This window comes from Heterocephalus glaber, unplaced genomic scaffold (genome assembly GCF_053883595.1).
Source record: "Heterocephalus glaber isolate CG9 unplaced genomic scaffold, H.glaber_assembly_v1.0 deba00001687, whole genome shotgun sequence".
Lineage (NCBI taxonomy): Eukaryota > Metazoa > Chordata > Mammalia > Rodentia > Bathyergidae > Heterocephalus > Heterocephalus glaber.
The window spans coordinates 19,707,890-19,734,844 of NW_028258412.1; the positions used below are offsets into that span (position 1 = coordinate 19,707,890).

General features: G+C 37.8%; 1 protein-coding gene across 8 annotated transcripts in view; it reads left to right on the forward strand.

Moving 5' to 3' along the window:
• The window catches only part of Hectd4 (HECT domain E3 ubiquitin protein ligase 4), a 180,542-nt gene that overhangs the window by 26,899 nt on the left and 126,688 nt on the right, over positions 1-26,955 (forward strand). For 7 of the 8 annotated variants that reach the window (XM_087198219.1, XM_087198220.1, XM_087198221.1 and 4 more), the window contains exons 2-4: positions 21,310-21,827; positions 25,561-25,650; positions 26,588-26,718. In XM_087198219.1, the coding sequence (XP_087054345.1) occupies positions 21,310-21,827; positions 25,561-25,650; positions 26,588-26,718 (739 nt within the window). Of the gene's footprint in view, positions 1-5,563; positions 5,704-21,309; positions 21,828-25,560; positions 25,651-26,587; positions 26,719-26,955 lie in introns of all 8 variants that reach the window. The other variant, XM_087198226.1, reaches the window with a different exon arrangement.

Genomic DNA, 26,955 nt, shown 5'->3' on the forward strand with positions numbered 1-26,955 from the left:
AAAATATTCAACTCTAAAAGTTCACTGTGTCCCACCATTTCACGGTCTGTCGTCTCCATGCTCTGTCAAAGCAAGAAGAAAACTAGTATTTCTGCCCAAGCCTGGGACAAGGACACTAGTAGAGCCCAGGAGGTGACAGTCTGAAAGAGCTTAAGCACAGAATTCTGTGTATAGTCTCGTTACACAGGATCCGTATAAATGGAATGTGTTTATAGTTCATCTGGCAAGGAATTGGCACGAGAGCAAACACAGCTTGGGCCAACATATTGTCCTTATGTTCTAAGTCAGCACTTCTTACCACCTGTCAAGGAGAGCCCCTCTCTTCTGCCCTGAGCAGCACTGCTTTAGGAAGCCACAGACAGAGTGACGTATCTCTCAGCTCTGTTGTGATGAAGAAAAGTTCTGTCCACAAGGGGTCCAACATGTGATATATGCATATTAATGGTTAGTGTTAGGTAATTGCAATGCAAGTAAATCCATAAGTTTACCTGGCTTTGTATTTTAGTCAGTAGGTTATTCCCAATCCTATAGTCTCATTTTTCAAAGAACCAAATTGACAGATGCCACCTCATTTATCATCAGAGATTTTTTGTTCAACATTACTCCCCTTTCTCTGAAATATATATTGTTGTATATGTTTGATAACTTTTTTTTTTGGTACTGAGGATCGAACTCGGGACCTTGTGCTTGCGAGGCAGGCGCCAGAACCACTGAGCTAAATCCCCGGGCTTGATAACTTTTTTTTTTTGGTTGTGCCAGAGATTGAACCCAGGGTCTCACACATGCTAGGCAAATACTCTACCACTGAACTATATCCCCAACCTTTCCTCTGAAATATTTAAATAAATGTTTTGTGTAGTAAACTTACATACTTATGGAAAAAGAATTTGAAAAATCAGGGCTCATAGGGCTTGCAAACTGTAGTCAAAATGCCAAATTCAACCCACAGATCTGTTTTGTTTGGTATGTAGAGGTTTGTTTATTTGAGACAGGGTCTTGCTATGTACATAGTTCAGGCTGGCTTTGAACTCACTATGTAACCCAGGCTGGCCTCGAATTCACAGCAATCCTCCTGCCTCAGCCTCTCAAGTGCTGGAATTGTAGGCATGCGCCACCACACCCAGCTGGTATGCAGAGGTGTTAAGAAATACTTGAATCTGAGTGCTTTAGGAGGACATGCTTTCTCCAGTTGGCCTTGGGCACCATCATCTCCTCTATATATAGATATATGAAATACTAACACAAAGAATTGATAGCATGTTTCTACTACGAAAGTTCTGTTTCTGCTAGGAAAGCTTGTATTTATGAATATAAAATTCTGTCTTTTTTCTCTTACTTTAACAAATGAGAGCAACCAAGTAGGGCAGTCACTGCACACATTGCTCCACTTCTTGTCCCACCTCTGGGTTCATGATCAGTGAAAACAAGACTCTTATAGCAACTGTGGCGACTACAGGTTTAGAAACAATGGCAGGCTCAACACTAAAAGCTTTCTCAGCTGCTTCTGCTGATGCATGTTTGTAATCCTAGCTACCCAGGAGGCTGAGGCAGAAGGATTGCAAGTTCAAGGCCAGACTGGGCAACTTAGCAAGACCCTGTCTCAAAATAAAAAATAAAAAGGGTAGGGCCGGGGATTTAGCTTAGTGGTTCTGCCGCCTGCCTCGCAAGCGCAAGGACCCAAGTTTGATCCCCGGTACCAAAAAAAAAAAAAAAAAAGAAAAAGGCTAAGGATGTAGCTCAATGCAAAGGTCTTGGGTTCAAAACCAAATACCACACACATATACAAAAGACTGTATCTCTCCCTTCCTGTTATGAAATAAGTACTTGTTTCTTTCTCTGGAAACCAAATAGTAATTTGAACTAGTAGATTGCCTTGGTTTCTTCTCTCTTTGAGAATGTACAATATGTCTGGATTTTTTTTTTTTTTTTTTTTTTTGGTACCAGGGATCAAACTCAGGATCTTCTGCTTGTCAGGGAGGTGGCAGAACCACTGAGCTAAATCCCCGGACCCCTGCTGTTTGGATTTTTTTTTTTTTTTTTTTGAGAATGTGCTATATGTCATTTAAACAGCTCATCCTAGCAATGAGGGGCTATTGATATGCATTAATAGACTTATAATAAAAAGTTTGGGTGGCAGTAGAAGGTGAGCAGGGTTTCCCGTTGTACATTGGAAGAATTATTGGGATGTCTTTTATTTTATTTAAATTTAATTAATTTATTTTTTTTTGAGGGAAGGTTTTGCTATGTAGTTCCAGCTGGCATTGAACTCACTATGTACTCCAGGCCAGCCTCAAACTTGTGGTGATCCTCCTGCCTCAGCTTCTCAAGTGCTGGGATTATAGGCATGTGCCACCAGGCCCAGCCTTGGGATGTCTTTTAAACATAAATTCCTAGGACCTCTGGTGGAGGGTGTGGGAGAGTATTGATGTCTTTGCAACTGAGGTGATTCTTACCAGGCATGTGTGGAAAATATGGGTGGTATGATTCAGAATGTGGACTTTTAAGTGTAGAGACTGCCTTTTTTCTCCTCCTCCTCCTCTTCCTTTTCCTCTTCCTCCTGCTCCACCTTCTCCTCCTTTTTTTCCTCTTCTCACAACCTTGCACATGCTAGGGAACTCCTCTACCACTGAGCTACACCTCAACCTTTTTTTTTTTTTTTTTTGAGACAGGGTCTTGCCGTATAGTTTCGGTTGACCTTGAACTCACTCACTCTGCACTTGATCTTGGACAAAAGGCAGAGAAGCGATAAACTCACTCACTCTGTAGCCCGGGCTGTCCTCAAACTCAAGTGATCCTCCTGCCTCAGCCTCTTGAGTCCTGGGATTGCAGGCGGGTGCTAGCTACCCAGCTGTTTCCTATATTATTAAGGTTTTGCTTGTTTAGTTGGGTTTATTTTTAGAGACTGTAATTACAGTCATTTATTATTTTTATATTGTTTCATATTTCTGATTTTTTTTCTTAGTCCAGAAATTCTATATGTGATAGGAAAAACTCCAGAGAGTCCAGGGATCTGCTGTTATTTTCTCATTTGCTTCTATTAGTATTGTGTGTCTTTTCCTGATTAAGCTAGTTTGGAATTTGTATTTTTTTTTTTTTTGGTGCCGGGGATCAAACTCGGGACCTTGTGCTTGTGAGGCAGGTGGCAGAACCACTGAGCTAAATCCCCGGCCCTGGAATTTGTATTTTGAACAGAGGTATCGATGGCTTGTTAAGTTCCCACTACTGTGGCCGTTTACCAGGCCATGTTCTTATGCTTAGCTCTCTCCCAGGCTGTTCTAGAAACCACAGGACCCGTTATACCACCTCTGCAGATTTTTTGGTTTGCAGCTTTAGTTCTTTCACTAGAACAAGACAATTAAGGATATTTCTGTGGTGGTTTTTTTCTTTAATGACATTATGAGTTGGAAATGGTTGGAGTTAAAATTTTTAAAGTTTCCTCAACCAACTGATTGAAGCTACAATGTACAGAATGGGAAGAAAAAAAAGACTTTCCGGCAAGGCCTTAAACAGAGGACTATTCTCTAAAATACACTGTATGGAAAAAATTAGGCCCCCTCCCAAATAAAAGACACAGTAAAAAATGGGCAAGTTCTGTGCAAGCGCAAGGACCCAAGTTTGATCCCCGGTACCAAAAAAAAAAAAAAGGGCAAGTAGTACAAATGGTCAATAAATACATGAATAAATGTTCAACATCTTTGGCCATTAGAGAAAGGCAAATTAAAACAACAGTGAGATCCCATCTTCAGAAAGAATGGCTGTCATCAAGAAATGAAATAATAACAAATGCTGACAGGATGCAGGGAAAAAAGCCCTTCTACATTGTTGGTGGGAATGTAAACTAGTACAACCACTATGAAAATCAGTGTGGAGAGTCCTCAAAAAACTAAAAATAAAATTCCATTTGATCCAGCTATTCCCTTATTTTAGGTATCTTCCCCAAAGTGTTAAAGATATCGTATTACAGTGATAGATGCATACCTGTGTTTATAGCAACATAATTCACAATAGCTAAATCTTGGAAGCAGCTTACTTATCCATCGACAGAAGAATGAATAAAGAAAATGGGATATTTATACACTGTGGCGTACTACTCTGCCATCAAGAAGGACACATTTGAGTCATCTGTAGGAAAATGAATGCACCTTGAAACCATAATGTTAAGTGAAATAAATCAGACACACAAGCTTAAATATTGCTTGGTTCCTATTATATGAGAAATCCAAAATATAAGGAGCAAAATAAAAGAGAGATAATAGAAAAAAAGGAAATAGATCTTTTGCAAACAAGAAAGGGATCAAGAGATGGAGGGAGAGGGTGGGAGAAGAGGGGAAGGAGATAGAAAAGAATTGAGATGTGTTATGTACAGGTACCAAGTCCCCACAAGGAATGTGATCTTTATATACTGTAAGCATATACTAATAAAAAATAAAAATTGAGAAAATGAAGAAAAATATTTTTAAATTTCCTAAGAGTGATGACACTTTTGGTGACAAATCATACTGGAAAAAGAAATGGAACTTTAGGTATTTTGCAACATTTCAGAACATAGATATAATGTGGTATAACTTGTCACATGTGGCTTTGACAAAAATTTAATCATTTCATAGAAGAAACTTCTTGCTTGAAATCCATAATGTACTAGTTCTTTTTCAGTGTTACAGAATATTTTTGTTTTTTCATCCTGTATTATTTCCATTACTTTATAACTCAGAGGTAAGACTAAGCATTAAGAAGAAGAGCTTCATGTATTTTACTTTAATAATTGACAACACTTTTAGAAATGTGAAATTATAGGCTCCAGATAAAGGCCATAAAAACTGGAAAAAAACTTTTTCTGATCATGGGACAGAACTACTAGTTTGGAAATGAATCGATTCTGCAAAGTGAAGCCATAGGTTATGAGCCAATATAAGCTTTGTGGTGTCCAAAGGAGAGGAAAAATGAAAAAACAAACCTTTGGGGCTCATACCCATGTTATTGTGGGTGAGCAGTGTTTGACATGTGTCAGTTTCATCAGTGGAGTTTGGGGATCTTTCCCAGTTCTGCAGAGATGGGAGTTGAATATCTAAGAAACACAGTATGTTTCTTTAATGGTTTATCCTTTGACTCCTTGCTTCCTGCCCCCAACAACATTTTAAGTCTTAGCTAGAAAGGTACATTTAATTTTAGCTAGTTGGTTAGTTTTTGTGAACATTTGTTCTTTGCAGACTGAAGGAGACAGATGGATTGAATTCTAAAGTGGAGTCTTTTTATTTGGAAGAAATAACCAGAGAAGTGATAGACGAGGTTTCCAGGCAGTTTTAATTAATCAGAAGCAGGTGTGAGCAGGAATTGATGAGAAGGGCAAGATCCAGTAGCATAAAAGCAGCAGCATTTCTTATGTTTCTTAGAGGTCCTTAGTGGTCAGCCATGGTCATCCGTGCCGTTTATTGAGGAGTCACTGTGTACATATTTATATTCTTACCTAACACGGATGAACAGTTACAAGCAACATGTGTAGAATTAATATCTCTGCTCTGGTAATCAAACTGTGGATGATACTGATTTTGGCTCACTTATTCAGGTCAGAAGCCGACAGCCTGAGTGAGGAAGAAGAGGCAGAGGTCAGGGCCCAGAGAGAAGTGCTGGTCTAGGAGCTTGTTTGGAAGTGGTGCCACATCGTGTCTGTGGCTTTCTCTTGTTTTGTCTTGTTTGAGGGGAAAGGTAAGTGCACTGAGTAGCATTTTTAGTCATTTACTCATTCAGCATTTATTGAATATTGGCAGAAAACGCATTATATGGTTTTCTGGTGCTTGTCATACATTCATGAACAAAATAGAAAAATTAAAAGTATATTGACAGAGTTCGAAATAATTTTTAGTAAGATTTAGAAAAAATAATGTTAGCTAATGTTATCGAGTGCTTGCCACATGCCAGGTGCTGTGCACTGGGCCTTATTTCAGGAGAAACAATTCAAAACTTATTGAGCTTTTAGAGCAGATGATGAATAGGGGCTGGGGATTTAGCTCAGTGGTTCTGCCACCTGCTTCACAAGCACAAGGTCCTGAGTTCGATCCCTGGTACCAAAAAAAAAAAGGTGAGACTAGAGCAGATGATGACTAAATCTAAGACCTCACCCTTAAAGAGCTCACAGTCTATCAGAATCCTTGTGGTACCTAATAATTATCTGTACAACTTACCTTCCTGTCCAGCATATGACTAGACTCTGGCCTGGCATGATTCTGAGGACTGACACATTTTGCAAACTGGAACTTTCTGTATACCTCTTGTGAGAGACTGCATTGTCATCCTTAGTGTCAGATGGCATTATTGCATGGACTTCATCAAGTGGTCATGAAAAGCTGGGATTTTCCACTTTGGCACTGTTGATATTTTGGGCTGGATGATTCTTTGTTTAGGGACAGTCCTGTGCATTGTAGGATGTTAAGCAGCATCACTGGCCTCTACCCAGTAGATGCTAAGAGCACCTCTGTACCGTGATAACCAAAAATATCTCTAGGCCTTGCCAGATGTCTCCTTGGAGCCAGTCTCTCCTTGCTGCCTCTCTGTTCTAGGCTTTAGTTTCCCCCTGACAACCAGTGGCTTCTTCCAGAGGCAGAGCTGATTACAGCTTAGCTTGTGCATCAGCCTATGCTGTTGCTAAAAGTGTGAAGCACTTGGGCTTATCACACCTTGTATTGGGAATATTCTCATTATGCAATGATAGAGCTACATCTCTAGAGAAACCCTAGGTGCTTGTCAGCACTGAGAATAGTGATCTTGGTCTGCTTTTCAGGACTAGAATAGCCAGTAGAGATCACAATAGTTTTCACTGGGTGTATATAGTAGCTGAACTGTGGAAACAGCCTAGATGTCCATCAGTAGACAAATGGATAAAGAAAATGTACTAAATATGCACAGTGGAGTTATTCAGCCATAGAAAAAGATGAATTCTAATCATTTGTAGGAAAATGGATGAATCTTGAAACCATAATGTTAAGGGAAGTAAGTCAGATCCAGAAAGTTAGTATCATACGGTGTCGGGCCGGGGATTTAGCTCAGTGGTTCCACTGCCTGCTTCACAAGTGTAAGGTCTGGAGTTGGATTCCCGGTACCAAAAAAAAAAAAAAAAATATATATATATATATATATATATATATATATATATATATATATATATCATATGATGTCTCTTATATGAGAAGCTCAAAATATAAAGAATAAAATAAAGGAGAGATATAGGAAACAGGGAGGTAGGCTTTTTGGAGATGGGGAAAGGGATGAGGGGGAGGAAAGGAGGAAGAGGGAAGGGGATCAAAAACAATCAAGATAATATATATACTGTATATATATTTATATGTGTATGTATACCAATATACCAGTCCCTCAGAAGAAATATAATGCAAACAGTTATGTATTCCAAACATATACTGTGCCAATAAAAATATTATAAAGCCTAAAAAACTAAAAAAGGTGTATATAAATAGCTTATGCATATATATGGTATGAGTGTATATATGTGTATGTGTGTGTGTATATGTGTGTATATATATATATATATATATATAAAATGGCATATATCTTGGGTATACCTATCTATCTATGGGACATTTAGATATAAGACATAACTGTATCCCTTTTGGAAAATGTTTTTTTCAAATTTTTGTTTTTCTGTGATTGTACCACCCAATTAAGAAATAGAACTTCATCAATATCTTTCTTTTTCATGGTGTTGGGGATCAAATTCATGTCATCATGCATGATAGGTTAGCACTTTAGCATTGAGCTACATCCCTAGGCCCTCACCAGTATCTTTAAAATCCTTGGTGTGCTCTGGAATCTAACCCTCTCCCCACATGAGAAACCACTCTCCCGAATTTTCTTTCTTTCCTTTTCCTTATTGTTTTATCAAATTATGCACACAACCCAAAACAATATAGGGCTTGGTTTTATGTGTTTTAAGGTGTTATAATATAGCTATAGTATGCCATATATATATATTTGTTGGCTTCACATATATGATTCTTCCATGTTGATGTATGTAGCTATACCTAGTTATTTTCTTTTTTTTGGTACTGGGGATTGAACTCAGAACCTTGCGCATGTGAGGCAGGCCACAGAACCACTGAGCAAATCCCTAGCCCTGCTATGAATATTTTTGTACTTGTCATCTGCTGTACACAGGTAAGAGTTTCTATAGTAGCTTGGCTTGGTGGTGCTCCCCTGAAATCCCAGCATTCTAGAAGGCAGCGGGAGGAAATTGCAAGTTTGAGCCCAGCCTGTACAATTTACTGAGACAATGTCTCAAAACAAAAAAGTAAAAGTAAAAGTAAAGTAGTTCAGTGAAAAAGTAAAAGTAGTTTAGTGTGAAGGCCCTGGGTTCAATTTCCAGGACAAACAAACAAACACACCCAAAAATAGATCCTAATCCTTGGACCTATAAATGTTACCTTGTATGCAGAAAGAGCCTTTGGAGATGTGGTGGCCTCCACATGTAATCATAGGTGCTCTTACAAGAGAGAGGCAGAGCGAGATGACACAGAGAAGGGAAGGTAGCCATAGGATCAGAGAGGCAGAGATTGAAGTGCAGGCAGCTCAGGAAGGCTGGCAGCCACCAGCCACTGCAAGAGGCAAGAGGTGGATTTTCTCCTAGAGCCTCTGGGGGGAGCAGAGCCCTGCCAGCACCTAGATTTCAGACCCAGGACATTAATTTTGGATTTCTGGGCTCCAGAACTGAACAAGAATAAACATCTGTTGTTTTTTTTAGGGGGGGTACCAGGGATCGAACTCGGGACCTTGTGGTTGCGAGGCAGGTGGCGAAGCCACTGAGCTAAATCCCTGGCCCAAACACCTGTTGTTTTAAGTCACAAAATTTGTAGTAATATGTCACAACAGTTACAGGAAATTAATACAGTGCATTTTTAATTTAACTAGATAATGCTAAATGATTTCTAATGTTTGTTTGGTTTTGGTTTTTTATGGGGGGAGGGGTACCAGGGATTGAACTCCGGACCTTGCGCTTGCGAAACAAGCAGTGGAACCACTGAGCTAAATCCCTGGCCCCTAATGTTTTTATATCAATTTATACTCCTACCAGGGATGTTTAGGAATTCCTGTTGCTTTACATTCTTTTTTTTTTTGGACTAGGAATTGAACCCAAGGCCTTTGCACTGAGCTACATCCCCTCCTCTTTATTATTTTTTTAAATTATTTTCCCCATTAAGTTTATTGTAAGTACATTTTCAGTATAAAATACATTTACATACATCATTGGGATCTTGTACCATTACATGAGTATCTTGGTTCTTTGTTTTTCCCCCTTCCCTTGCCCTCCCTTCACCCCCTCCACCCTTCCCTATTTGCAAAGACTTTGTTTCCATTTTTTTCCTTTTCTCATATTTTTTCTTTTCCCTTTTTTCCTTTCCCCTACCCCTCCTACTTCCCCTGCTCCTTTAGACCTTTTCTTCCTATTACACAATATCAGTTATACATTTTTAAAATTACAATATCAAGATTTAGGAGACATTACCACAGATTTTACAGACTTTAAAAAGATATTGAAAGCATATTTCAAAAATCTGTTTTGAAATAGATTTGACAACTTCTAAGAAGTACCTTGGAAGACAAATTAATGAAACTAACTCTGGAGGAAATATAAAATTTGAATAGCACCTATTAAAGTATATTCCTAGCTTGAAAACCTACCTATATGACAACAACAGTAGGCTCATAAACATTTTAACTGATAAAATATATCAAACAATTAAAGCAGAAAAAAGGAACACTTCTCTCCTCATTTTAGAAACTCAACATCGTGCTAATCCTAAAACTGGGTAAAGATAATAGAAGAAAAATGTATGAACATAGAAATTTGTTTAACAAAACAAACTATTAGAAGTCAGATCTGGCAGAATGTAGAAAGTGGTTTTGTTGTAGGGATGGCAGTGTTGGTTCAGCATTGGAAGATCCACCCCCAAAAGTCATCATTTTAACAAAGGAAAGGAAAAAGCCACATGATCCTGTCACTAGTTGGAGAAAAAGTATTGGGCTAAATTCTACAGCTGTTCATGGTAAAAGCTATCAGGAGACTAGAAGTAGAATAGAACCTTCTCAACAGATTAAAGACATGTACTCCATACTTCCAGCGAGAATGCCTTATATGAATGAAGAAGATACAATGCTTTCTCCTTAAGGTGGGGAATGAGGGCAGATATGGTTACTCTTTATCTGTCCATTAAACTTTGAAACCTAAGCCCCACCAAAATAGTCTGGCAATAAAATGACACAATTAGGATGGGATTGGCAAGGTAGAAGTAAAATCTTTAAATGTAGATGAAATGATCATCTACAGAGAAAATAGTAAAAAATCTCGAGGAGTCCCCCCAAGAACTTGTATTTGAATTTAGCAGGATTAGAAAACACAAGGTATATATAAAAATTCAGGTCTGTGTATACTTGCTATAAATTAAGAATTGGATATTCAAATTTAAAAGTTATGTAGGAGTACAAAGGACCTAGAAAAGTTTAAAAAAACAACAACAATGTTGGAAGACATTTAGTACCTAATTTTAAGACTTCTAAAGCTACAGTAATCAAGACAGTGTTAGTGTAAGCAAAGACATATAGATCATTTGAATAAAACAGAGTCTAGAAATAGAACCACACATATATGGTCCACTGAGTTTTGAAAGATTATTTAACATTAGCATTTTATAGAATATAAACTCAAGAGCTGAGGAAGAGATAGTGTTTTCAGCAAATGGCACTAAGAACACCTGGTATCCATATATAAAAAATTAACCTCAACCCTTTATTTCCATACATGAAAATAACTTGAAGGGATCTGTGAACCTAAATATGAAAGCCTAAAAGTATAAAACTTTAAGAAGAAATTATAAGGGAAAATGTTTATGAGTTCAGGGTAGGCAAGAACTACCTAGTATACAAAAGACATGATGTATAAAAGAAAAAAAATGATAAATGAGATTCCATCAAAATTTAGAACTTTAAATGACATCATTAAAATGAAAAGTAGTCCTTAAACAGACCATATTTACAATACATATAACCTATGAGCAGAATATATAAAGAATTCTTAGAGTTCATTAATAGACAACCCAATTAAAAAGTAGACATAAGAAGATGATAAATAGTACAGCACAAGAAAAGGTGTGCAAGTCTAGAAAATAGACATAAGAAGATGATAAATAGCCAGTACAGCACAAGAAAAGGTGTGCAACTCTAGAAGCAGAAAAATACTAATCAGTACAATAACAAGATTGGATTATACACTCATTGGGGAGATGAAGTTAAAAGTTTTAAAAGCCTTGTCATGACTTTTTCTTTTTGTTGGATTCTCCCCCTTTGCGTTTAATTTGTCACGCCCAGTGGATTCATTCTGCTGGGTTTCCTGGGGTGGTGTTGTGATCCTCATTGACTTTTCCTAGGGTATTGTCTAAAATATTTTGGAGTGCCGGTTTGATATTCATGAAGTTCCTGAGGTGCTCTTTATCATGAAAGTATCTGATTTCTCCATCAATTTTGAAAGATAGTTTTGCAGGGTACATCAGTCTGGGTTGGAGGCTGTTTTCCTTTAGGGCTTGGAATATGTCACTCCAAGCTCTTCTTGCCTTGATGGTTTGTGTTGAGAAGTCTGCTGTGATTCTGATGGGCTTTCCTTTGTATGTGATTTGTTTCTTTTCTCTCACTGCTTGTAGAATTTTATTCTTCTGTTGGATTTCTGGAATCCTAACTATTATATGCCTATGTGTAGATTTTTTTTGATCAAGGCTAGCTGGAGTCCTATATGCCTCACTTATCTGTATGTCAAGTTCTTTTCCCCTCCTTGGGAAGTTTTCTGCCATCACTTCTGTGAACAGTTTTTTTATGTCATCTGCACTCTCTTTCTTCATTGACTCCAATCAGTCTTATGTTATTCTTCTTTGCATCGTCTAGCAGCTGCTGGATTGATTTCTCGTGTTCCTTACAATTTTAAAGCAATTTTTCTTTTCCTGGTCACTAATTGCAATCTTTTTTTCTGTATCTGAAATTCTATCCTCACATTGGTTCATTCTGCTGTGCAGACTTTCGATGGAGTTTTTAATCTCCTAGAAATCTGTTTGCATCTGTTTTATGGATTCCATTTGTTTCCTATGTTGGGATTCCATCATGTTCCTCAGATCCTCTATTTTTTTAATCTGTGTCCTCTCTAGATTTACTAATCATGTCTTGTACCATGAGCAAAATCTTTGCTGTTATCTGAGTAATTATTTCTGATTTCATTTTTCCCAGATCCTTTTTTGTTGCCAATTCAGAGAGTCCAGGTGGTTGAGTATCAGATTGTTCCATCTCATTTCCCTTTGGGGTTGCTGTAGGTGATGCAGAAGTCTGTTTTTGAGGCTTGTTTACCTGTCTTCTCATTTCCACAGTGGGGGTGAGGTTGCTTCTGGCGCCTGTTCGGCTCACCTCTGCCCTAGGAGCTTGGGATGGTGGCAGGGGAGCTTCCTTCCTGGTGCTGGGACAGGCTCAGCTTCTCTGCCCTCGGAGCTTGGGATGGTGGCACGGGAGCTTCCTTCTGGGTTCTGGGACCAGCTCACCTTCTCTGCCCTAGGAGCTTGGGATGGTGGCGGGGGAGCTTCTTTCCGGGTGCTAGGACTCCCCTCCTCTTTATTTTGAGACAGGGTCTTGCTAAGTTGCTAAGTGACTAAATTGCCCAGACTAGACTCAAACTTCCAGTGCTGAGATTACAGGAATGTGGCACCATGCCTGTTGCTTCTCATTCTCATCAATGTTTGGAACTTTTATGTTTATCAATAGGAGATTTTTTTTTTTTTGGTACCGGGGATTGAACTCGGGACCTTGCACTTGTGAGGCAGGCGCCAGAACCACTGAGCTAAACCCCTGGCCCTCAATAGGAGATTTTATTAAGCAGTTATGTAAAACTAGTGCAAAATTTTAAAATTTTAGTTCAGAATGTAAAAACAAAATTTGAGTACATTAATAAGAAAGTATGTAAAATGTTAATATTATTAGACATTATAATAATGAAACTGAAGAATTGGATCAAATTTATATGTTGTAGTAGATAATATATTAGACATGTTATTTCTCTTGCCTCATCTTCCAGCCACTGAATTTACATACTATTTTCTGCATATACCCTTCCTTTTTAGAAAATAATTCAGTGACTTGTTGGTACTCACGATATGAATTGGCATACTCTTTTCTGCTTGGTTTATTTGTATTTTTACTCTGTCCTGTCATACAAAATCTTTTTGGCTAATCATAATTTAGTAAGACCCCCCCCATATCTGTAACTGTAACCTGTCTGCTCAATTATATGATATATTTGTGCATATATTTTGAGGGAACAGATGTTAATCATCAACCCAAGAAAGTATATTATAGCCATGCCTTATGAAGTATATTATTTGAGGATAAACATATTGCTAATACTAACAAGAATTACACATTCGAAGTGAATTGCATTTGGCATTTTGAAAAATAAGTTTTATTCTGATGGAGGATTGCAAGCTTGAGCCCAACCTGGGCAATTTAGCAACTTAGCAAGATCCTGTTAAAAAAAAAAATAGGGTATTGAATTGGGAATGTAGTGCAGTGAAGAGTCCCTGGGATTAATTTCCAGTACTAGAAAAAAATTAAATGCATTTTCTCATTTGATTAATTTTTTCTTTTCTTTTCTTTTCTTTTCTTTTTTTTTTGGTACCGGATTGAACTTGGGACCTTGCACTTGCAAGGCAGGCAGCAGAACCCCTGAGCTAAATCCCCAGCCCATGCAAAAATATTTTTAAGAAGATGGAATTATGTAATAACCCCTATATATCTATACAAACTTCATCAGTTACCAACTCAGAGCCAGGCTTGCTTCATCTATATTCGTACTTCTCTCTTTCCCATACCCTTCCCATATTACTATTATTAATTTTTCTTTTGAGACAAGGTCTTGCTATGTAGTTCAGGCTAGTCCTGAACTTGCAGTGATCCTCTTGCCTTAACTTCCTAAGTGCTGAGATTACAGGCGTGTGCCACCACAATGGTTAAGATTATATTGTTAAAAGGAGGGGGAACTCTCCAGAATCACCCACAGAGCCTGCTTAAATCTGATTCCACTGCCCCATCTTATACCTCTCAAGTCCATGTTTAGAAGTAGATCTTTATATAATAACAGCAAGTAAGCTGTTTTACACCAAGTAAGCATATCCAAGGATTCTGATACATATTGTAAATTATTATCAAAGTTCTTTATTGTGCTATGCATCCTGTAACTTCCTACTTCTGCTTCGGGAGTAATGGAGAATAGGTCTTCTTCCACATGGTCACCTTTTAGTTTTATGAAGGCAGCTCCCTCTCCAGACTCACTTTTTTATAGGCTATACATCCCCAGTCTTTATTTCTCACATGACATGATTTCCATATTAATAAAAAGCCCTCTTCTGGATGGACACTGTTAGAAGTCTGTTAATGACTTCTTAAAATGAGGGGCTTGGAACTGAACAAGATAGTCCAATTGCAGTTTGAGCATCACAAAATATAAATGAGATTATTACCTGTCTTGCTTCTGACACTGGAATTCTAGTGATACATTTTAAGACTACATTAGCATTTTAAAAACTGTTGGCTCAAGTGAAGCTTGTGTTTAATTCAAAGCTTCTTTATTTCATCTGCAGCTCTCCCAGCTTTTCTGTAGTCAGGTCTTCTGTACAGCAATCTGGAAAAATTCTTTCTTGTTTGTGATCTGGTGTAAAGTACACAAGCATCTTCAATACCGTAGTAATTGGTTAGCAGTTTCAACCTTTTCTTTCTTTCTTTTATTTTTATTTTTTTGGTACTGAGCATCGAACTCCGGTCCTTGTGCTCGCGAGGCAGGCAGCGGAACCACTGAGCTAAATCGCCGGCCCTGGTCTTTACTCTTTGCATTCCTATCAGCATTATGGTTTTATGAGCTCTGACCAGAATCGCCCATCAGGCTCTACTTAGAGCATTCTATGGCTTTTCTTGTCCACATCTCCAAATTTTTCCTGCAAATCAGTTCCAAATACTTCTTTTCTTTTTGGACCGGGGATCGAACTCAGGTCCTTGCATTTGCGCAGCAGGCGGCGAAACCACTGAGCTAAATCCCCGGCTCCAAATACTTCTTAACCACATAGTCAGGAACAGTCACAGCAATGATCCTACTTCTCGGGCGCCAGTTTTTTGAATTGGTCAGTGTTCATGTCATTGAGACACAATACCAGATACCCCAATTTAAAGGAGAAGAGGTTTAATTTGGTTTGTGGTTTAAGGGGATTCAGTCCATGGTCAGCTGGCTCCAAGATAGAACCATCATGGTAGAGGTCATGGTGGAGCAAAGCTGCTTACTTCATGGCTGCCAGGAAGCAGAGCAGGCAGACAGTATTATAGAAGAAAGGGTGTAGGGACCAGACATAGTAATCAAGATCGTGCCTCTATAACCCACCCAGACACATCCAAAAATTTGCTTTACTAACTGTTAGGTATTTCTTAATCCAATCAAGTTGATATATCATCATTAACAGTCACATTAATCTTTGTAACGATACTTTTTTTCTCTAAATTCTCTCAATAAAATTTGTAACAGTATCAAACCATTTTGAGGAGCTCATTCCTGCAACTTTCTCCTAATTTTATTTTATTGATTACTGAGTATAGGAAGATAACCTATATTTGTTCTATTAAGATTTTATGAAAAAAAAAAAGATTTTATGTAAATGAGGGCCGGGATTTAGCTCAATGATTCCACAGCCTGCCTCGTAAGCGCAAGGTCCCGAGTTCAATCACCAGGGCCAAAAAAAACCCCAATAAAACAAGATTTTATATAAATGAAAACATGATTTTGTCCCCAGCATGGTGGTGCACACCTATAATCTTGGTATTTAGGATGCTGAAGCAGGAGGATCTTGTGTTCAAGGCCAGCCTAGACTACATAGAAAAACTGTCTCAAAAAATAAAAAACAAGCTGGGTATAGTGGTACTTACTGTAATCCCAGCACTCAGGGAGGCTGAGGCAAAAAGATCACAATTTCAAGCCTAGCCAGGTCAACTTAGTGACTTACTAGATCCTGTCTCAAAATAAAAAAATAAAGGGCTGGGGATGTAACTTAGTACAAAAGCTGTGGGTTCAATAGTCAGTACCAAAATTTTTTTTTAAATCTTACAAAGATTTTGTAACATGGAGAATTTTTAGATATAGATTAGATGCTTCAGATCAACTTTCTACAGTCTTTCTGTACTTTACTCATATATTTCCTTTATGGACATCATTTTAAAAATGATCAATGATTGTAATCATTGATAATAGTCTTGTTTTCATTGCTAAAACATTTTCCCATGTAGTTTGTACTGCCCCTCTGATAGAGGTATGTATAGAATTTTATGGAATCATGGAGTAAGGGGAGGGAGAGAGGAAGAGAAAAGGAAATTAGAGTTTCTCAAAGTAGGTATTAATGGAGCAGAGCTGAATTTTGAGAGATAGGATTTAGATTGAGTGGGGCAGATTCAGGCAAAAATAGCAGAGAGATGGAAAAATAGGACTTTCATCAAGGGTGCATGACAAAAATGAAAACTGAATGGTGGCCAGGACTGCATTGAACTTTCACGCAACAATAATTTGAACACGAATTTCTTGAGTGTCAAAGTTCTTATAGTTCTAACGATCCTGCTATCAGCAGCAGTTGTGTGAAGGTCTGGGAAAATCATCAGGTACTGGAGAAAATTTTACAAGGCTTAGCCAAACCGTAACAGTCTAGAAATAGGGCCTGGGATTTAGCTCAGTGGTTCTGGCACCTGCCTCACAAGTGCAAGGTCCCGAGTTCAATCCCCGGTACCAAAAAAAAACACAAAACCACAAAACAATCTAGAAATAATTCAGGCTCCATTCCAATTTTAGCATCTAGAAGCTAAAACTCATGAATTAAAGTGTGGAAGTTAGTATCCTGATTATTACTTAGGTTAAAGACCCCCTTTTAAAAATAGTAGGTATTGGAAATAAATTTGAGTGAAAATATATTTCCAAGACTGGATAAGGTTATGCAGCTTCTGGGTCTAATTTAATTGATAAGTGATCCACTTTTTTTTTTTTGGTACTGGGGATCGAACTCAGGACCTTTCGCTTGCAAGGCAGGCGCAGTGCTACTGAGCTAAATCCCTGGCCCAAGTGATCCACTCTTGATTCAGTCAGTCTTCACTATTAGAGATGGAATTCTAACCTTCCATTCATGATTCATTCATTTGGTTCACAAGTGAGATCTTTCTGGTCTCCTTTGAATTGTCATATACAATTCGATTTGGCCGTGATTACCATTGTCATAGTGTGAATAATGGTAGAAAACTTTATGAAAGGGTTTAAGAATCCATGCTAACATTTGTGAGGGTTTCAATACAGTGATACCTCAGTTAATGAATTTACTTCTTTCCACATTTCTGATCACGGATTGAATTGAATGAGAACTGAATCAAATTTACCCATAAGGTCAACATTGAATCTAACCATTGAATTTGATTCAGTTCTTGTCCAATTTTGTTTGTGACCAGCGTCATAGAAAGAATTCAGTGTGTGAACCAAGGTACCACTATATTCTGCCTTCTTAAAAGTTTTGTATTTAGGTTGCAGGTCTGGTCAGTTGATCTTGAAATAATCCAAGTATGAATTCCTTTGATGCTGACAGATTCATGTAATGAATTAATGTACCATACTAGGAGAACATCGTACAGTAATTAATTCATCTCATTTGCACTTAAGTTTTAAACATCATTTTAAAGCATCATTTCTTTTTGGAGAAAAATTTTAATGTTTATTGATAGTTGCTAATATCTGTGGTGGTTCTTCCCATCCCACTGCCCGTCTTTGGTCCTAACCAAGAGGATAATCAGCCCTACATTTATTTGAGGTAAACTGTTGCCAAAGCACAACAGATGGGAGTTAGGGAATGCAGTTTCTATGGTAGTTGTGATTATTCTTTGTCAGATATGTTCCCTGAATATTAAATATATCAATTGTGTCATCATTTGTTTGGCTACCAGTGATTTCAAAGTAGCATTTATTTGTAAAAAATATCAGGTCTAGTTATGACTGTCTTATATATAAACAATTTAACTTGTCATCACCTTTTTTTTTGGTACCAGGGATCAAACTCAGGATCTTAAGCTTGTGAGGCAGGCGTGGCGCCACTGAGCTAAATCCCCAACCCCACACCCATGTTTCTATTACCACATATACTAACTAATGAAATTTTAAAATTGAAGAAGCAAGTATCACTGAGTCCTAATTACATACTATTTTTATGCCACTTTCTGTTGTGTGGTATGATTGATTATGTTGCCCAGACTGGCCCCAAATACTTAGGGTCAAGCAATTTCCTGCCTTAACCTCCTGAGTAGCTGGGACTACAGGCGTATGGCACCATGCCTTGCTGGCATAATTATTTTTAGTTATTTTATAACATTTTATTTTGATATGGTATAATTTAATTAAAAATTTCCTTTTGGATGCTGAGATTGCTTCTACTTTTTGTTTTTATTTTTTGAGATAGAAGCTTGCTATGAAGTTCAGACTGGCCTTGAACTCATGATTAGCCCAGACTTGCCTCACATTTGTGAGGGTCCTCAGCTTGTGGAGTGCTGAGATTACACCTATGCATCAGCACACCTGGTGTGCTTTTTTTTTTTTTTTTCTCATTGTTATAAAGAAGACTGCAGTGAATATCTCTGCATTTCTTATTTTTAGAATATCTTTTTTTTGGTACCGGGGATCGAACTCGGGACCTTGCGCTTGTGCGCCAGGCACTGGAACCACTGAGCTAAATCCCCAGCGTTTCTAGAATATTTCTTTAGGACAAATTCTTATAATTACTTTCTCCTTGATATAAACATTATACAGTATATACATGTGTCAAAATATCACATAGTATCCTATTAATGTGTATAATTTTTATGTTTTTATGTATCAGTTTAAAAAGAGTTGATTTTTAAAATTTCTGTTTTATTTATAAGTATGCTGTAATATAAGAAAGGGTGATTTTAGGTTCTTTGATCCTTTTAGAGTATTGCCTCTCTGCTATTCTAAATAGTAAAATAGATGGAAATTGATAATTACATTTAGCGGATTATGCAGTTCATGCCCAGATCTTAGGTCCTGAATTTTTTGCTAATGATTTGTTAATATCTTTATGCATATTTTCTACCACCTCAAAAGCCTCTACATATATGCTCATCCTCACGCCCATGTTAACTTGTACTACAGGTTGGTATTTCAGGTTTCACATCAAACTACTGGTTTATGCTCTGTGTTTTCCCTGATAGAAAATGGATGGAAGTTTTCTAAAATGATCTGATCTTTTGTGACTGTTACTATATCAACTATTGGAATATTGGCCAAAGGCAGATTTGGCCAGCAAAGAATATTTTGCCTACCTTAATAGACTTTCCAGAATGACTGTTGTCTTAGCTGAAAAACATGTGTTATGTATGATAAAAAAGGCTGTGAGTTACTTGGGAAGTCACTCCCTTATTTGGGGTGACTTCAACATTTATCACTAATGTACAGTTAGTGTCCTTTCTGATTAAGGATGACAGGGATCTTCCTCTTTCTTTAAATAGCTTCCCCCTTTTTCAAAGAGAAAAATATTAATTTTCTAATGACATTTTGGTCAGGAGCAGTTATTGAGAGCAGTGGTTTTATAGAAGGATCTGAGACAAGTCATTCAATATTTATAAGTACCAGAATAGATCCTCCACAGCTGACTTACTAAAACCAAAAGTATGATGTCTTTATAAAGTGACTTTAGGCCATGACCTTCAAACTTCGGAATTTGAAAAAGCATAAGGGACCACTGAAGTAGATAAAGATGAGTAGTCTAATGGATTTCTAGAAGCATAGTGTGCTTTAGATATTGCTAAATCAATAAACATAACGGTCATTTAAGTGTGTATATTATGTAATATTTGGTTAATTACATTATAACTCAAATCCTTTAGAATATTTATCTTCCAAGTAAAATGCTAAGAATATGACTGAAGTACTTGTAAAAAAAGAATATTCAGACAAATGTATAGTATATATTTGTATTAGCTAATCATAACATTTTAAATTAGCTACAGATTCTTTCATACACATCATTTTATGTACCATGAAATATATCACAGAAGCACTTATGTTGGAGATTAATAATAAAAATAAATGGCTGGGTTTAATGTTACTGAGTTACTCTTCAATTCCTGAGTTCAATAAAAGCCTATATTGAAATTTTTAGTAGTTGCTTCAGAGAGTAATAGTAGATGATAGTGTACCATAAGTAAAAATGTATGTGGAGCACATACGTATTTCATATCAAAGAGTTGTACTGGGTGGAAGATTTATGCAGTTCTTATATGTATAGGAATCACCATTGTTTTCTTGCCAAAACATATAATTATCTGGAGGCTTCCTCTGGATTTTCAGTAGCTGGGAGATAAAAAAATCATTAAATCCTCTCTCAATTCGCCTGCCTTGCAAGCACAAGGTCCCGAGTTCGATTCCCGTACCAAAAAAAAGAGAAAGGGGCCAGCCCTTAAGATAAAGAATGAAACTAACTTTACAATGCAAAGAGTTTGTGCATAAATCCATACTGTGTCATAAACTGAAGCAATGGGTTAACAATAATGACAGTGGGGGGTGCTTCAAAAATCAAAGAACAAAGCTGGATGTGATGGCACACGCCCGTAAATCTCTGCACTCGGGAGGCTGAGACAGGAGAATAGCTGCAAGTCCAAGGCCAGCCTGGGCTACATAGTGAGACTGTCTCAAAAAAACTAACAAACCAAACAAACAGATTGAAGAACAATAAACAATCCATCATTTATTAGTTGTTATATTATGTTTTGAAGACTAAAGGTAAAGCAGTTCTGTTTTCACTGATGGTTCACCTCGTAATCAGAGTTAGCAAGTTAATATTTATATCTCAAGATCATTTAATATTTATAGTTTGATTTTTAAAAAATAAATTACTTGGATTGATTTCTGACTTCCAAGTTAAGATTTGGGTTCTTTCAATTAGGTCTAACGCCATTTATTTATTTATTTAGTGCTATAGAGTAAACCTAGGGCTTCTCATGCTAAGCTGATTTCTAGCCCTTCTAATCCCAATTTCAATAGGAGCATTAGCAGAAAAGCTGGGTTTACAGTACATTTTCTATTTGGTTGCAATTAAAACAATTTTTGGTATGAACTATTTTTAGATACTGTTAGACATATTGGCTTCCATAGATGACTTTGGCAAAGGGAATATATAACCATTTCTCCATTGTCATTGTCTTTAGATTTTAACATTTGAGACCAAGAATCCAACGGAACTAGCAGAACGTTTACGCGCTGTCTGTGGGAATCAGAGCAATGCCTATGCCCGTCTGCTGGAATACCGCCTGAATGCCTTGCGAGGACTGTGGAATGCCCAGCGCCAGCTGGCCTTGGAAGAGCAGCATGAAAGGGAAAGTTCGGGTGATGAAGAAACTTTGGCCCTGCTCAAGCGCCAGGGCTTGTTGCAGCAACCCGAGCAAGCACCCTTCACATCACGGATGGGGCTTCTACTGGTCTTCCCCCTTATTCAGTCCCAGAGTCGAACAGACCCCTCTCTCTGTAACATAACTGCTGAGGTGCTATTGAACTGCCTTCGAGACTGCCAGCCTTTGAGTTTGACCAAGGAACCTGGTGACTGTCTCAACGGAATTGAAACTTTGCTGTGCTCTTGGCTAGAGGAGACTTCGGACACAGGCCGACAAATCCCACATAAGCAAAAAGAAAATGCTGCTGCTGCTCTGGTGGCATTGGCGTGTGCCAGGTAAGGAAAATCAGTTGTACCACTTGATGACCTTGTGACTGACTGCTGCACCTGAGTTGGTTGAGTGAAGAAGAGACCTACTGTATTTGAGAAGGTTTTTTTTTGGTACTGGGGATTGAACTCGGGACCTTGCACTTGTGAGGCAGGCTGCGGAATCACTGAGCTAAATCCCCCACCCTGTATTTGATAGAAGTCTTAACATTCAGAAGTCCTTCTTTGCTTTCAGTATTGAATTTCATAGCCTTGACAGTGTATATGGTGCTTTTGCCAAAACTTGGCACCAGGTGCCTGGGGTAGAACTAATGTTCAAATTTTCTCTTTCTGCTAGACCGTGATAACAGCGTAGGGTGGAGAGTCAACCCTTGCCATCTCTGTTCACCTCTTTGATTGCTAATGTTGTATCTCAGGTCGTTCACAGAGGATGTTGTTTGTATTTCTGGGAGGATGGTTAGAAATTTTGTAGAGCTTTTACTTTTTTTCACACCTAACTATAAGGAGTGCATCAGTGGGTTATTTCTCCCCTAGACTCCTTCACAAGAGTGAGTAACAAATTATATTTCTGGACCCCAGTGCTTGCCTTCATCAATTTAATTGAAAGATCTCACAGTATATATCAAGATTTAATAGTGTACTGTCCTTTATGTGCACCTTCGTGTCACTGATCCACTGTCAGTAGGAAAGGTACTTGGAATTGCTTTACCCAGAGAGGACTCATTCCTTCTCAGCAACCTATATAATACTGATATATATCTGAGAAGGAAATTCACTACCCTAGCTTCCCTCTAAGCTGATTTTCTAGAGACCAGTTAGGACCTTGGTCTGACAGATAGTCTCTTCCTCTTCTTCAGAATTTTGTTGCTGTTGTTATTGAGATCTTTTTAAGGCAAGCATTTGTGGGAAAATTTTTCTTGAAGGGTTCCGAAATTGTTAGCTTTAAGGATTTTCCTTCTGGGTTTCTCTTTATGGTTTCAAAGGTGACCTTCAATTGCTTGAAGCTCAAGTTATTTTAAAGATAAAATAGCACTAATATTCATTGTCAGTTTCTTTGCCCTGAGCAAACTGTCATAGCTTAGTTTTGGATCCCTGAAGACTGTAGTTGATTGTGGAAATCTTGACATGTGCTTAATGTGGAGACATCAGGTGTTATTGAAATAGGTTTCCCTGTAATGCCTTTAGGTTTTTTCTGCATCTGCAAAAGAAAATTTAAGTCCTAAATAGATTTGTTATCAATGTGAAATCCCATTTTGAGAAAAATTGCCTTTAGGTGGTACTATCCTTAGAAAATTTAGGATGTTGGGAATAATAATCAATTCATTAGTTTCAAACAATTTGTTATTAAATGTTGGATCATAAAGGTCACTTTTTTATTATGTAACCAATTCAAACTATATCCAAAATACTTATAGAAATTGCTTTGTATATTCTAAATTCCATTCAACAGAAATGTGAAATGAATGTTTTGCTTTCTTCTTTTTTGTTGTTGTGGTTCCTGCACTCTGTTGTTAATATTAGCATCTTCTCCTGGGCTTTACTTACTCACAAGTCACCTGCTTTTCAGTGTTAGATCATCGATTTTAATGGGAATCCAAGGTCATTGCTGAACTTTTTTTTTGGCACCAGGAATCGAACTTAGGACGTTGCACTTAACAGGCAGGCGCAGCACATCCCTGGCCCCATTGCTGAACTTTTGAAGCTAATGTTGTCAAAGACAAAACAACTTTTCCAAAAGGCTATTATGTAGATATTTATTCAACCAATGAACATTTGTCTAACATCTCTGATATACAGGAACTTTGCTATGTTTTAGGCATAAAGTGATTTAAGATCTCTAATCTTATAACGCTAATAATTGAGTGGATTCAGGGTGATTCATTCTGGAAAAGCTTTTTACTCACTTACCCTGTATGAGGTACTCTTCTGGGTGGCAGGGATATAGCAGTGAGAAGGCAGATGGTCCCTAAAATTATAAAATTTACCTGAGAGTGAAGTGGGTAGACAATGAGCCACAAGTAAATATAAAAGATAGTTTCATAGAGAGATAGACTCTATATGAAAAGAAAGTGTAATTTTTTTGTTTTGTTTTTTTGAGACAGAGTCTCAAGGCCAGTTCAGGCTGGCCTTGAACTCACTATGTATCCCAAGCTGGCCTTGAATTCACGGTGATCCTCTTGCCTCAGCCTCCCAAGTACTGAGATTACAGATGTGTGCCACCACACCCAGCAAACGTGGGATGTTTTGATAGAGAATGACTAAGCAGCTGAGGGCAGCATTAGTTGGAGATACCAGCGAAGGCCTTACTAGAGATGTGGCATTTGAACTGAGGACTGGGTGATGAGAAAGAGCTAGCCATGTTGAAGAGCCAGTGGCAGACAGTTCCATGGCAGCAGGTAGCAGGTGCAAGACCATGATGGTCTTTCTGTGCCTGCAGTAGCTAAGGGACAGATGGCAAAGAGGGCAGGGCTGCTAGACCATAATGGTAAAAGAAAAGGGACAGGAGATGAAGTCGCCATGGCACGGATGATGGTAGAGGCTTGTGAGCCACGGAAGAGTTGAAATTTTACTCTTAAAATCTAATTGAACCTGGCAGGACATAATTCATTATAAATGGTTAATTGTTCTAAATTTTCTAAATGTTGGTGCTTTTGCCCCTTTATTTGAATCTCCCTCCTCCCCAGGGAGGTATTCCTGCTAGAGAGATGAAGAAGCAAAAGTCCATAGGAGTTAGATGACAGGATGAGATTGTGCAGCTGTGAGTGCCAGTGCCAGGTTTCAGAGCCCACATATCCTGGCTCGCAACAGGTGCTTTTATATTGTGCAGCCTTCCTGCCTTATACGATTCTTCTGTTTTGTTCTTTGAGCACTAGAGATAGTGAAAGGAGCAATTAAGAGGAAGCCTCTAGGGCAACTTGCTCTAGCATTAGGTATTCCATTTCTGTTGTGCTTTAGGTATATGATACTTGGCAATGAAAACCATGGCTAAAAGAATAAGGTGCCCAGCTGGTCAGCCCATCTGATACAGGTGATCATTTTGTTCGGGAAGTGTTCTTGTGATTTATACTTGGGATGTGGCCAGGTAAGTCTTGTGCATCTTAAAAGCACCTTCTTTTAGATCCTGCTGACCTAATTACAGACTTGAGGAACCTCAAGACTTAGGAACCAAAAGAAAATCTCTCATAATAGGTCCTGCAAGTATAATCACTCTATGCTTTACAGTAGGGAAATGCAGAAGAAACAGTGTGGTACAAAATATTAATTACTTAAACATATTCCTTTTAGTCAGGGTGAATGTGATAGAATTCAATGGGGTATTATGCAGAATGGATAACTTAACAAAGATATTGAAAAAAGCCTGCCTGGAATTATTTTGGACTTTAGATATACTGTAACCTTTTCCGAAGAAATCTCTCCTGTAGACTAGAGGCTGACATGGTGATGAAAAAGTATCCAAGTATAATAGGCACAAATTCCTTGTGCTTGAGCCTTGTTTTGAACTTTTGTGATGGGGGAGATTGCTTACCTTTTCAGTATAAGGAGCACATCTTCACGACTGGCATGTTGCCGCTCTCATAGTAATGCTTTGTATGAGCCAGTGGTGAGAATCAGTATACTTCTGATCAGCAGAAGCAAACAGGCACATTATAGAACCTTCTCGTGTGGTTCATAAAATTAACGTTAGCTACCTAAATTATTTGACTTTGAATTTTGGTGATTTTCTGTTCCTTTTTATTTTTAGGGGATCATTGAAAACTTTTGTCCACACAGTCCACCTATTACAGAAACAGACTGATCTAGGGTCCCTGCCGGTTGCCGACGTGCTGTATAGGTAAGTTGCCACTTGTCAGTTTAGATCTTTATCCCCCTTCCAAACAAGGCAAATTTGTGCATAAAGCTTCTTATTGTAAGTATATTGCTACACTGTAATCAATTAATGATTCATATTTTTCAATAAATATAGAATCATAGTTAACTTCTTCAGTAAAATTTTGTCTTACCTTCCCTTCTTTGAAAGTGTTTCAAGGGCCGGGGATTTAGCTCAATGGTTCCGCTGCCTGCCTCAAAAGCTCAAGGTCCGGAGTTCAATCCCTGTTACCAAAAAATAAAAAAAGAAATAATTTGCTCTAGAAACACTTTAAAAAAAAAAAGAAAATAATATGGTCTAGAAACACTTTTAAAAAAAAGAAAGAAAGAAAGAAAGAATATGCTCTAGAAACATTTTTTTTTTTTTTGGTACCAGGGATTGAACTCCAGACCTTGCACTTGCGAGGTAGGCAGCGGAACCACTGAGCTAAATCCCCGCCCCAAGAGCATATTATTTCTTATTCTTTTTTATTTTTGTATCTTTAAAATGTAATAACTTATAATGAATTCTTATTGTAAATTTGAGATGATAATGTATTAAAGTATAGAGAAGAAAGTTAAAAATCATTCATAATCTCACTACTCAAAGATAGCACTCCTAACATTTTGGTGTGTTTCCTAATTCATGCCCCTTTCTGCATCTCTGCCTGTCTTTCTGTCTCTCACACTTGTGTATATGTAAAAAATACATGTTTCACACAGATAAAATTTTATTATGCTATTTCTATAAGCACTGCTTTGTAATTATTTTTCATGTAAAATACATTATGAATAGCTTTTTCAGATGTATATTTGTTAAGACTATTTTAGTGTCTGCTCTTTGAGTTGGTGGATAGGCCTCTATTTTCTTGCTGAAATGGACAGTCTCATTGCCTTTACAATTCTCCCTCTCCCTCTTACAGGTTATTGCTTCTGGAAGGGGGGCCTGGATCCCCTTCCTGTTTGCTCGGGGGCAAACACATAGTATCTTGGGGGTATGAAGACATGTTACCTGCGCCGGACAGCAACACTGGCTCCAGTTCTGAAAATAAAGGTAATGTTGGAGTTTTTGTCCTGTGATTAAGACATAAAAAGAATGGCTTTGGATCATTTTGGCAAATGCTCTAGATATAACTCTGTGTGTTCTTTTTAATTAAGAGTTGAAGGTTCCTATACAGTGTATTCATTGTCTTCTTTATCAGTATAAAACTGATACTCAGTGAGGTAAGAAAATGGATAGGTTTTACTTTTGCAAGGAAAAGAGATCATCATATACTTTTGCCAAGGAGGT